The 13,641-nt window shown below is 41.0% G+C and overlaps 2 protein-coding genes across 2 annotated transcripts in view; both read left to right on the top strand.

Annotated features, from left to right (window-relative positions):
- Positions 1–7,827, top strand: part of LOC146491314 (NLR family CARD domain-containing protein 3-like) — a 31,923-nt gene extending 24,096 nt beyond the window's left edge. The window contains exons 10-11 of the mRNA XM_085152675.1: positions 3,890–3,936; positions 4,081–7,827. Of these exons, the coding sequence (XP_085008801.1) occupies positions 3,890–3,936; positions 4,081–4,610 (577 nt within the window). The 3' untranslated portion in view covers positions 4,611–7,827. The remainder of the gene's footprint in view (positions 1–3,889; positions 3,937–4,080) is intronic.
- On the top strand, positions 7,828–10,617 carry LOC146491315 (uncharacterized). The gene is made up of 2 exons (XM_085152700.1): positions 7,828–8,030; positions 8,249–10,617. Exon 2 carries the CDS (start codon positions 9,364–9,366, stop codon positions 10,099–10,101), a length of 738 nt encoding a protein of 245 aa, XP_085008826.1. The 5' UTR covers positions 7,828–8,030; positions 8,249–9,363; the 3' UTR covers positions 10,102–10,617.
- Positions 10,618–13,641: the final 3,024 nt, after the last annotated feature.

A 13,641-nucleotide genomic window follows, 5' to 3' on the forward strand; every position in this document is an offset into this window, starting at 1 on the left:
ATCTCATTTCCAAAACCCTGAAGCAATGCAAACTAGCCACGCAGCGTGATTTAAGGGACTCACAGGCACAGGCTGGTTGCCTGGATTTTTATACACTGCTATTTGTACTCATAGCTTTGCAATGCTAGAAAGTGTGTGTGTGCTTGCAAAAAGGCCATTCAGCCTTCAGATGTACTCTCTGCCCGACATGGACATGTGAAGAATGAAGGGACCCTACAGTAAAATGGAGAGCTGAACCTCCTAATGTACGCCTTTAGACTCAGCCTGACCAGGTGTTAAAGGTAACGTGCTAACATGGCTAATGCTAGTGTCACAGCACATAGACCCACTCTTTTAAGATCATGCTGCTGTGCTCTTCACAAACAAAGCTTAAAGTAGCTCAGACTATTAGAACCAGCACTGGGCCCTGTTACATTTATACAGTGTTAGATCGAAGGGTGCAACCTACAGCCTTTAAACTAGTGGTTAAAATGCTGCCTGTAAACACATCAGTCCACATGTTACCACATTACTTTATGATACTTAGAATTAAAAAAACTGAGACAGGCTGATTTAAATAATAGCTGTCAGTTCTCTCATTCCTTATATTATCTCCAGTCTTAGCAGATATTATTGACTTTATTTATTTTAATATGTGAGTGCACACATTTATTCTGAACTAGACATAAATGATGATCACGGATAGTGTGTAATTTTATTTTTTACATAATATTACATACATATTTGTTAATTTAATCAAAATCCAAACACAGTGTGCTGAATCTTAACATTGAATGTCTAGTATATTCCAAAGAGCATAATTTAAGCATTTACTGCACCTACAGTACCTACACCTAGTCAAGTGTGGTAAAGATACAGATAATGAAATTTAATTATTACTGAAATATGCATAATGAAAAACAAAACTGGGCAGCACAGTGGTTAGCACTGTTAACTCACCGTGACAAGGTCCTGAGTTCAATTCCACCATCAGGCTGAGGTCTTTCGATGTGGAATGATTCTATGTGTGTCTGTGTCTATGTGTTTGGCCTGCAAAAGACTGGCGACCTGTCCAGGGTGTACCCTGCCATTCGCCCTAAGACAGCTTGGATAGGCTCCTGCGACCCTGAAAAGGATAAGCAGAAGAGAATTGATTTATGGATGGAAAAACAAAAGCTGAAACTGATTCACTTTAGTACTATGCTCCGTGCTTATAAAGACCCTTGATGCTGTGATATATACTGTAAATCATATGGAAATAATTTTCACAGACCTCATAAAGTAATTAAGTTACTGCTGATTTTTGGTTGATATTTATATTTTCAGGTGTTTTTGTGTGTGCATGTTTCTTTTTTTATGACAACAATTGGAATTCCTCTGGGAGATGAGGACACACCCACATCTGTTCCATATCATAGTCATGGAGGATGTTATAGCTCTGAGTCTGTTTTGTGGCATCAGACACCCACACAGGAAAACGAGCAACTGAACTTTATGCAGGAGAGACTGCATCAGTGATGGTTGACTCTGCATCTTCTGCATCTCCTTTAACTCACAGTTCAAATCACTTCAAAAGAGTTGTGTATATTTACCTAGAAGGACATCTGTAACTTGTACAGATTTGTAGTTTTGCTTGTTTTATGAGTTACATTTAAAAAGAGAGAGAGGGAGGATATGAAACTTATCATTCCCCTGCAGAACACAATTTTAAGTGCTTATTCTTTTGATCTTATGAATTCCACTCTGATGTGAATTCACTTTTTGTCTGATGATTGGCACAAAATTTAAACTGGTTTTCTTCTGAGAGAGGCTGAAAATAAGCCAAGTGAAACAATAACTGGAAAAAAAATCTATACATAAAAAAATCTCTTAATTCCTGAATTACAGGCAAAGACATGCCCAAAAGTTTAGTTTTTCCGGATGTTTTATCACTCATCTAAGTGACTTCTTCTGTTATACAGATAAGTAATGAAATGTTTCTTGGAAGGAAAACTGTTGTGTACAGTTGAATTCAATCTACTTTTTTAAGGTTTTTAAGGTTAAGCGAGTAGTTAACGCTCCATCACCTACATCATAGTTCTTTGGGCTGGGGTTAGGCGACGAGAAAAAAAAAGCCACATGGCTGAAGCTTTGCTTGGCGACCTGAACGCTGGGAAAGTCATACAGTCTTGTGGGTTGGTAGTGAGTTAGCCTTTTGTTTGCTGAACACCTCCTGTAGGTCACGGTCCTCTAATGGGATGGAGGTAAGATCTAGAGCCATTCTATATGAGAGTTAACCAGTGGAAACCGAGAATAAGTTGGGAAAATTGAATGGGAAAAAGGTAAGTGACTCTCCTGGCTGTTCATTATTATTATTATTATTATTATTATTATTATTATTATTATTACAGGATGTAACTAGCATGACAGTTTCAGTTTGATGAGTGATGTGTGCAAACACTTGATTATTTATTTTGATTATGATTAATAGCTTTGGGTGGTATGGGAAGTTTGAGTGCTAGGAGAGGAGTGTGCAACTGTTTAGCTAACTCTCAATCAACAAGTTGATTGAGAGTTAGCTAAACAGTTGCATGACCATCACCGAAATCAGCGAGAGCCTGAAGGGGTTGGAGTAGCCTGGTAATCCTGCAAAAACACAGGGAGCAGTAGCCAGGGTTTAATATTAGTAACTGATCTGCCCACCTGTATCCCAGAACATACCTGCAGGTGGAGCTTTTTAACCATTTGGGGCAGGACACTAGAAAGTGATCAGGCAAGCCACATTATGGGGTGGCTGTAGCTCAGGTGGCAGAGCAGGTCAGCCACTAATCAGAAGGTTGGTGGTTCGATCCCAGTGATGGTTGACTCTGCATCCTCTCCTGCATCCTCTTGCAAATATCCTTGGGCAAGATACTAACCCCATGTTTGCCTACTGCTGGTGGTGGTCGCCAGTGTCCGGCAGCCTCGCCTCTGTCAGGGCAGCTGTGGCTACAATGTAGCTTGCCATTGCCAGTGTGTGAATGACTGAATGTAGTGTAAAGCGCTTTGGGGTCCTTAGGGACTGAGTAAAGCGCTATACAAATGCAGGCCATTTTTTTACCATTAAAAACAGTTGAGAGCTGGAAATGCCCAATTTGCATGGGTTCCAGCACAGAATCTGTGACAGAAGAGGCAATAACTGGGGTGGATGTTTGTACTGGTAGTGTAGCGGAAGTTAACACGAAGACAGCGAGGAAATGGCCTGTGGAGTCTGTTTTTTTTCGCAGCTTCCCTCTTCTACAGGCATTGTTTATCTGGAGGGAAAGGGAAACTAAATCCTCGAAAGAGGCGGGTTCATCGCGAGAAGCGAGCTGATCTTTCATGCACTTTTAGTGCTTGCAAAAATACTCCTTGCAGTGCCTGATCTGGCCAGCCTGCCTCTTCCAATACCAGCCACCTCAGTGGGCTGGCCAGTGGGGCTGTGGGAGGAATCCACAGTGAACCTGTGCAACCTCCAAATAGAAAGGACCTGGCCAGGTGATGGAATGGATCTCAGCACCTTCTTGCTGTGAGGCAACAGTGCTAATCACCACACCAAGAGCTGCCATAACTGGAATGTATAATTTCAAAGATGTACTGTATAAAATAGAAACAATATATACCAGATTTGGTGTGATGCTTGACCCTACAAAACTTCATGGTACTTTATCAACTTTGAATGCCTAGATTTGTGGTTCCTGGTTTAATTGCATTCACTCTTTAGATTCAGAAATCAAAGCAATAAGAAGCCAGATCATCAACAGTTTGATCCACATATGGATTGATGTGTAGTTGTGAAAATGTTGGACTGTTCCTTTATTAGTGTCTAACAGTATGTGTATGAGAGTGATGTAATGTCCATGTGTACATGCTGAAAGAGACTGTGCTGGTCTGACTCCCCTCCTCCTTTCAGGGTGGAGCCTGCTGGAGTCCGATGGTTGAGACCAGGTCTGAGGAAGTGTAAGTGTGCTTTTAATGTGATTCATGAAAACAAAGCATCACTCATTCACATCTCTGATATCAGGACTCATGATCAAAGTGTCAATCAATGAACAGATGATGGATCAATAACTGCAGCTGGATTGTGTTTGTTCTCTCCATCAGATTCCTGTCAACTCACAATCGACCCAAACACAGTACACACAAACCTCAAACTGTCTGACAACAACAGGAAGGTGACACGTGTGGAGGAGGTTCAATCATATCCTGATCATCCAGACAGATTTGATGTTTATGAGCAGTTGCTGTGTAGAAATGGTCTAACTGGTCGCTGTTACTGGGAGGTCGAGTGGAGAATAACAGTTTTTCTATCAGTGAGTTACAGCAAAATCAGAAGGAAAGGACTCAGTTATGACTGTTTGTTTGGAAACAATGATCAGTCCTGGAGTCTGTACTGCACTGACGATGGTCCTCATTATGTCTGTCACAATAAGAAAGAGACATCCATCTCCTCCTCCTCCTCTGTCTCTAACAGAGTAGCAGTGTATGTGGACTGTCCTGCTGGCACTCTGTCCTTCTACAGAGTCTCCTCTGACACTCTGATCCACCTCCACACCTTCAACACCACATTCACTGAAACCCTTTATCCTGGGTTTATGCTCATGTCTCCTGGTTCCTCAGTGACTCTGTGCTGAGTTGAGTGTAAAGAGTGTCCTCCTGTTAGAGAAACACTCTGACTGTTGAACAGATAGTTCAGTCTGTACATGTTTGTCTCTTTCACTCAGAAACACGTTTTCAGATTCATGGATTCAATCAGTTGACGTATAAAATTGTTCTAAATGATTCCTTGTAAACATCTTCAACTCAGCAAGGTCCACTTACATGTTCATGGCCAGCTGATGTGATTGACATCAGTCGCTATGGTAATTTGCCTGGTAAAAGGAGCCAGTGCATCTAATCCTGCCTCACTGACAGGCTTTTGGACTGTTCCAATTAAACTATCAGTTCCCTAACATCACAATGTGTGGCTGTTATGCATGTCAAAGTGATGTCATTTTAGGCTTAAATGTCCAAGTTGCTCGGTCATATTCATTACCATAGTGTAACATTACTCAGCTAATCAGAAAGGAAAAGCTAGACATGTCTATGGCCTTCACATTACTCAGTCTGAAGCAGGTCTCTGATCCAGATTGAATCCAAGGTATAGATATAGTGCTGCTATGACTGAATCTTCTGTGTTCTTATTTGCTTTTTCTTTGTTGTATTTCAAATCCCAGGAAGAGATGCCTTGGAAGTGGAAGTATTGCCCTGTTTACTTTCAAAAGAGGGCAGCTATTTAAGCATTACAGGCTAAAACATTGGATTTTTGCAGGAACCGAAGTATTTCGTTGTTTACAGATATGCCAGTTCTGTTTCGCTGTATGTCATGTGGATTTGCTGTTCTTGTTCCGAGACTGTCTGTTTTACCCACCTGTGTACTGCACACTTCAAAGTACAACATAAAGTCAGGTGCCCTTATAAAGGCTGTAAGTTTGAAAGCTGAATCTGCTCCACCAAACAAAACAGACTAGGAACACAACTGGAAGAGATACAGTCTGATTTTCATATAGCACTTTTCTACTCTTCCAGAGTACTCAAAGCACTTAATACAGCATGCCACATTCTTCTATGATTTTTAAGTACCGTACTTACTAACTAACATTCCCACTCTGATGGAGTGGGAATGTTAGCAACGCAAGTAAATATTTTGCCCAAGGACATTTGGCATGTAGACTAGGAATCAAACCATCAACCTTACAACCAGTAAATGACCTGCTCTACCTCCTGAGCTAAAACCACCATGAAGTGATTGGTTGTGACCTAAGTAACGACAGAGATGGTGCACAAGAGAAAATGCTGATAATATGGAGGAGTTGCCTCTTCTTTCTCCTTTCGTTTCATGTTTTCTCCTGGATTTTTCCAAGGATCAGATTTGTAGATAAAATGTGGAATGTACAACACACAATACAGAGAAAGCTTTAATAAAACTGATTCTCCCAAAATGTACCTTAAATTCAAAAAGTACTAAAGAGATAACAGTAATGAGCACACACTCAAACAGCAGTAATGATGACTAAGAAGTTCTTCAAATGACACTGTAACTGTATTTAAAAGGAACGTGGTCATTGAAAGCATCACACTTGATGAAATAGTCACATGATGTTCATCTGTCTCAGCTGAAATGTTTACATTTTTGTTCCAATGTGTTAAATTGACTGAATATTTATGGAATGAAGCTTCCAGTCAAAGTGAATCAGTGTAGGTCAATAACTGCATCGTGTGTATGATTGCAAACAAAAAATTGAAAGAATTTCATAAAGGCAGTTTAAAAAAATATATTTGAGCAGTGAAACAGACAGCAGGTAGATGTGTGATGTTTCCCTGTGGTCTGCAGGTCCAGGCCCAGAGTGATGGATCTACATCAGACAACTGAAGTAAATTGAGTTGTTAGCAGCACAGAAATAACATAATAAGCATAAAAACGTAGAACCCCTAGCACGCAGCAGCTACAAGCATCTTGTGTACATTTACACAGCATGATAGCAACAACCTGAACTATATTTATGATACACTATTTCAGACCATTCAGCTCCTTACCAAAGACTGTGTGTCACATCCTTCTCTTCTCTGCACCTCACAGACTGTCTGCTCAGCTAACCTGAAATATCATATGAACGAACTGTTACAGTGAAGCCTGAACTCACAGTGAGTGAACCTCTGCAGCCAGATGTGTACAGCTGTTTCACTGAGTGAAACTCACTGGCAGCAACATAGACACATTTTATAAAATTAAGTTTAATCAATAGACTAAGAAACAGTTTGACCTTTTTCTTAGGATTGATGCATGCTTCCCATCCCAGAAGCGATGTGATACTGTCCAACAGATTAATGAGACAGCAGTGCAGATGCTTCAGGACATGCCTTTGAATCCTCTGGTTTAAAATATTTCTTCAACATTCTATAATCGAGTGACAGTTGTCAGTATTTCCACAAACAATAACTTCTGATAATTCATTCGGCAAACTTTATTTTTCAAATTGTAAACAAATACAGTTTAAAACAGCGTTTCTATTGCTGCCACAGTGTAACTCAGTTTAGCAGCAACCTGAAGTGTCCATCACAGTGACCAATCACTTTAGGACGCCACCCTCTTTTCAAATCAAATCACTTTTATTGTCACATCGCATGTGCAGGTACACTGGTACAGCACATGTGAGTGAAATTCTTGTGCGCAAGCTTCGCAAGCAACAGAGGTGTGCAAAATACAATACAATAACATAAGAACAAGCAAAATATGAGAATAGGTAAATCTGAGGATTATAACAATAAATATATGTACAAATATATATGAGTGTATGCACATTACTGAATATGTATACTAAATATGTATATCTACGTGTGTGGAAAATTAAATAAAATTAAATATATAGAGTGGCAGTTGGAAATGTGCAAAATGTGCAAAAGTGGCATTTATTTACAGTATGGAGTGCATAATGTTGAAGTTCCGGTAAGTGATGGTGAGGTGTGTATGAAGTGTTTAGCAGTCTGATGGCCTTTTGTGCTCCGCCTTCAGATACGCTTAAATAAGTTTATCTGTGTGAGCAAGTTTTCTCACCTAGTGCAGACACGCGAGAGCTCTAAGCTGCAGCAGCAGCATGCAAAGCAGACATTGGCTGCACAAGTGACATGCAATTATTTGCTCGGATTCTTATTTTACCTCACACATTTGTTATGATATAAAAATCATTTCATGTCAGTTTGTGGAGGAAGCGTTCACTGACACACTGAATGTGGCCTGCGCTCGACCAGAGAGCTGCTGAAAACACTCTCAGCTCTGGGGTGTTCATATTAAGACTGCAGGACTAACAGAGAGAGACATCTCTGTGAGTCTCTGAGAACTCTGAATCAAGATCACCTAGGACAGGGGTCAGCAACCTTTAACACCCAGAGAGCCACTTGGACCCGGTTTCCACGCAAAAGAAAACACTGGGAGCCGCAAATACTTTTTGAAATCTAAAATGAAGATAACACTGTATATATTGTTTTTACTTTTATGCTTTGTGTGAACAACTAAAGTAAGTAAGTAAAGTTTATTTATTGCTTTCACAGACAGGCAGTCACAAAGCGCTGTACACAATATTAAAATAAACAATACAATCAATAGACATTATACACAATGTAAAAGATCAAATGTAAATAATGTAAAGAATATAAAATACATAGATCAACAAAAGGCTTGTTTGAACAGAAAAGTTTTTAACTGCTTTTCAAAAGAATCCACAGAGCAAATAAGCTGTGTTGCTTATGAAATCCATGAAGTGCTACAGAGAAAATTACATTTTATTTATGTAATTAACACATTTTGAACTCTTAAATGAAATATAACAAAAGGAAAGACACCCAGCTGAACTAAAATGATCCAGCAAACAAAAACTGTTGTGAGCCGCCGCCCTTATATCGCCTTTGGGCTTTTGGAGCCTTGACCTGACTTGTAAAAAATAACTGGGAAAAAGCACTATGCTGCTAAAAAAAAAAAAGGAAAAATAGATATTTGCAAAATTCTGCCTAAATATGTATTTTACCAGGTTAATGTGTGTGGCGGGGCGTGGTCTGCAGCGCCGCTGCAGGAGAGGCGGACGCACCTGAGCGGCACCCGCAATCACGCCTCACCACCTTAACGTCTGTGCTCTCTGTGCTGTTGTGTTGTCGGGCTGTGAGCTGAAAAGCTACAGCCGGCTGTATGCAGCAACCGTGTGTGAAAAGTGGTCAATAAAGAGATGCTGAAAAGCGTATTCATGCAAACATCGTCGGGTCTGCCGTGATATGTTTACAATAAAACTTATGGTCCCGAACCTCGGCGCACAGCATCTGCAAAACGGGGCTTTCATCTTTACGCAGGACTGTAAGCTGTCATCTGTGAGGCGTGAGCGGTGTTTGTTTTAACATAGTTCATGGTGGAGCTGCTAACATAATGTGGATCCGAAGATCCATAACTGGCCTACCTGGGGGTCGAAAGTCTCGATAAATGCACGGCGTTTCGGCGGGTATACCGGCTTCCGCGAGTGTGACGCTTATTTTGAGCGGTGAAAAAATAATATAATATAATTTTATTTTTATATTTCAAAATCACAATAACCTTCCAATTTAGAACTACAAGTTTAAAAAAAGAACTAAACACAAATACAATTCACTTCAGCTAAATACTTCTAATTTATTTTCCCAAACCACCCAGAGCCGCAGTATAAGGACAAAAGAGCCGCATGCGGCTCCAGAGTCGCAGGTTGCCGACCCCTGACCTAGGATGTGTTTTCACATTAGTAGTAATATACCTGCACTCTTTCACCATTTGGAACATCAACAGCTCGACCTAAGGAACACAGACAGACACCTCTACCTAAGGAGGGCAGGATGACATCGGTATCAAGCATGACGAGTAGCAAGGACATCGCCCAAGCCACAGCCGCTCTAGGTACGTCTACAGGCGTACGCACCCGGGGCCCTCATTGTAAAAAACAACGCTGTGAAAACGTCGTAGATGGGACTGAATTTAAGTTAGAATATCGAGGCAGTAATGGGTATGTGTATACCGTTAAATATACCAGTGGAGCAGTTATGCTTCGTGTAGATTGTGGTGAGGGACTGCTTTGGAGGGAATCACAAGCCATGTCTACTAAAAACTGGAAACTCTTTCGCACTGTTGTTTGTGCGGACTTGGACAATGTGGGCTTCCCAGAGATACTGTATGTTTCCAAGTGGAACAGTCCGACAGGCCCTGAGCTTTACTGGGTCGAGGCTGATCGTTTCAACCGCAGCCCTGATGACTTTATTTTTCTCAATGTATGTGATGACGGGGAAAGTCTTATTGCTGCCAGAGGGGTTGAAAACTGGAGGTTAAATGCTTACCCTCTAAGCATAGAAGAGCGCACTACATGGTTTAAGGACATGTTTTTTATACAGTGGTGCGACTGGAGAGCTATGCTCCGTCTGTTTAGCCAGATTGACGACACCATCAAGAGGGATAGGCTCAACACTGTATACAAAGGTATTAGAAAACACCTTGTTTTTGATGATTTTGCGACTTGTCCGAAGACTGGCTTGCCTTCTACCCTGTGCAAACCTAAAATCATAAGGCCGTCTGACAACTAAATAAACCAAATGGTAGGTTAAGTGTGTGTGTGTGTGTGCGTGCGTGCGTGTGTGTCCTTTCCATGATATTTTTATGTTCATTCAAAAAATGTACAGTTTGCCATTGGGTTAAAAACTTTTGAAGGTACCCAGAGATAAATACTTATGTGAGATAAGTAAATAAGCACATACACGCACAACCACCATTAGATCTCACACGTGTTGCGCTGGGTTACCATGGCTGCGCGTCTTTTAGTCGACTGGGCAGATAAACAGAGGTGAGAGGTACGCTTTGAGTGGCACAGAGGGTGGCCAACATATTTTTTCCACTTACCTTTAATAAAGCCAGTCGTGTAGACTCCTTGTGATCGCCGATTATACGAGTGGTTATGCAAGCTGATGGTACGGTGTTCCGGGGTTCAAATAGTGGGTTCACGCGCGCTTGGAAAGGTCACGTGAACTGCATTATTTTTGTTTGGGTTTATTTGTTATTATGAAACACTGTAGGCTGCCTGGAAGTGGCCATAAATGCATATATATATATATATATATATATATATATATATATATATATACAGTGTTGGGGAGTAACGGAATACATGTACCGCTGTTACGTATTTAAAATACAAAATATGAGTAACTGTATTCCGTTACAGTTACCGGTTAAAAAGGTGGTATTTAGAATACAGTTACTTTGTTGAAATAAATGGATTACACGGCGGTACTTCCCTGTTTCATATTGTGGCGGGTCAGGACTGTTTGGGTTTTGTTGACAGCTACGTTCTGTTGTTCCATGCGGCAAGCGTTACGGTTGTCATGGTTACAGGGTGACGCTCTCTCTCTGCGTGTTTACTTGGGTGAGAGAGCGCCTTTGCTACAAGTATAGCTCTAAAGAATGTAGCATGTAGCATGTAGCAAAGAATGTAGCATCATGGGCAGTGTAGTCCGTGCTGCAGGGAGAATGGACTGCCATACCCGTTATGTGTCTGTGAGCGCGAGGAGGGAGAAAAAGGAAAAGTACGAGCTGTCATCGAGCAAAAACGGGAGCTGGAAGCATGTAAATATAATAATAACCACTGCAGCCAAGAAGAGAGCCTGACGAGCTCAGTTGTAAGTAAGCTATTAAGACTCGACTGTACACCGTGTTCCTGTTTTCCTCCGAAACAATAAGTTCAGTTGGAGCAGCCTTTCAACGCCTCTCTCTGTCTCTCGCAAGCAAAGTGACCCAGACAACAAAGTAAAGCTAGTTTTCGGCTACGAGCCTGACACGAACCCACCGTATAAGCCAGAGGTCCCTTTACTACGGTTCGGAGCCGCGGACCTTCAGTAACAGTAATAAATCACAGCAATAGTACATTCACTTAGTTGTAAACAGCATGATAATATATTAAGTAATCCAAAGTATTCAGAATACGTTACTCTCATTGAGTAACGTAACGGAATACGTTACAGAATACATTTTGGGGCATGTATTCTGTATTCTGTAATGGAATACATTTTAAAAGTAACCTTCCCAACACTGTATATATATATATATATATATATATATATATATATATATATATAGTAAGAATACAGCTGGAAATAAGCTGAGGAAAAAAGTGTTGGGGAAAGCAATTAAAAGGGATGACTATTATGCCTAGTGGGAGGGGCAATGGGGTATAAAAGGAGGCTGTCAGGGCCTACCTGGGCATTCTGTAAGATGTTACAGTGAGGATAACATGCAGACTGGCTCAACTGTTTGTGTTTTGTATATAGATTTTTTTGTTTTGTTTTGAATTAAGTCAGTTGTTTATTTTCTTTGTAATTAATCTTTTGTGCACCTGGGAGGCCAGCAGTATGCCTGCATTTGTTCGGGAGACGTTTAGGAGAGGACCCCGCGACATATGGTGTCAGAAGTGGGATCACAGCCCTGTGCGCTTAACTGGGAGGCATGTTTTCCTCTTCCGACTAGCCATCCCACCCCGTGACACCATCCTGGATAGTTTGGACATTTTTGTGGAGACTAAATATAATTTTTTTGGTTTTGTTTTTTTAGTAGGTGAGTGATGGTTAAGGTGCTTACTGTAATTGTGCAAACTCTCTTTAGTAAGTCTGTTTCAGCTGGGTGGCTGTGTTGCCTTTCCATTGAAGCACTTGTTTATTGTTTTGCTTTGTTGTTTTAGTTTATTATGTTTGGTGGTTATCCTAGGTGGGGGTACACGCCAGCATTTGGTAGGAGACTGTATCTCTGGTCTGCTGCCTGCTCTTGAGTTTGCATTTAAAGTTGCCTCAAGCCTGGTACGCCACTGAAGACTAGGTAGGTAAAGTTAGGGTTTTGTTACTAGTTGTCATGGTTGGCTGTGTGGCAGGCAAGCAGAAGTGGTGGACCCAAAATTGCAGGACACTGGGAGACAGGAATAAACTGAAAACACAGCTTTATTGCTGGAGGAATGATTCACAAAATAAAACTTACAAAAGCAAAACAAAACTCTAAACCGAGGTGCTGGAGGACTGGACATTACAAACACACAGCAAGTTGAGGGTCGACGTGACACCGAGTCAGAGAAACACAGGGTTTAAATACACTGGGAAGTAACGAGGGGAATGAGACACAGAAGGAGAGCACAGCTGGGAGAAATCAGAACTGACGAGACAAGGGAGCAAAGTAGGATACACTCACATGAGACACAGACCTTCAAAGTAAAACAGGAAGACGCAAACTAGACTAAGGGAGACAGAGCAACTAAGAAACACAGACAACACCAACAACAAAGAGACACAGAGGGCAGCTACTAAATACTCAGAGAACTAAACAGAATACAAGAAAACCAAACTAAGACACTACACTAAAGAATAAGCTGGGACAACAAAGAGAACTAAGAACATAATACAAAAAACTCAGAGGCACGGGAAACTCAAAACACTGGGTCACTGACCCAGGACCGTGACACTAGTATATAAAGTTGGGATGTGCTCAAAGTAAACCAGTGGCACCAAACTCTGCAGGAAATTGAGATTAGGTTGCGACCATTCATTAGTTATGTCTTGATGCATTCTCAATCATCCAGGTAAGTAAATCTCCAAAAGTTGATTCTGTTCATCTGGACGTAGCGTTTTGTGGGAGAAATGTTTCGTCACACATCCAAGTGACTTCTTCAGTCTCAGCTGACTGCAGGTTTCCCCAATATTATAAACAGTACATTTGCATAATGACTGAAACCAGCCCACTGAAGGAACAATGGGCTGGGAGGTCAGTTCCTTAATTTTCATGAGAATTTGCATAATTATGATTGGGGAAACCTGCAGTCAGCTGAGACTGAAGAAGTCACTTGGATGAGTGACGAAACATTTCTCCCACAAAACGCTACGTCCAGATGAACAGAATCAACTTTTGGAGATTCATTAGTTATAGTCTTTTTATAGCTAAGGGAGTAGAGTCTGTAAACCCTGTGTGTACATCTAGTATATCAGTATTTATGGATGCCAAATGGGGAGGTGATCGTTTTATGCTGTGACCTTTAGTGTTGTAGAGACTGGCTACTTTAGTTGTGGTATTAGTAGTGGTATTAAATCTCAACT

The sequence above is a fragment of the Neolamprologus multifasciatus genome, chromosome 23, assembly GCF_963576455.1.
Source record: "Neolamprologus multifasciatus chromosome 23, fNeoMul1.2, whole genome shotgun sequence".
Taxonomy (NCBI): domain Eukaryota; kingdom Metazoa; phylum Chordata; class Actinopteri; order Cichliformes; family Cichlidae; genus Neolamprologus; species Neolamprologus multifasciatus.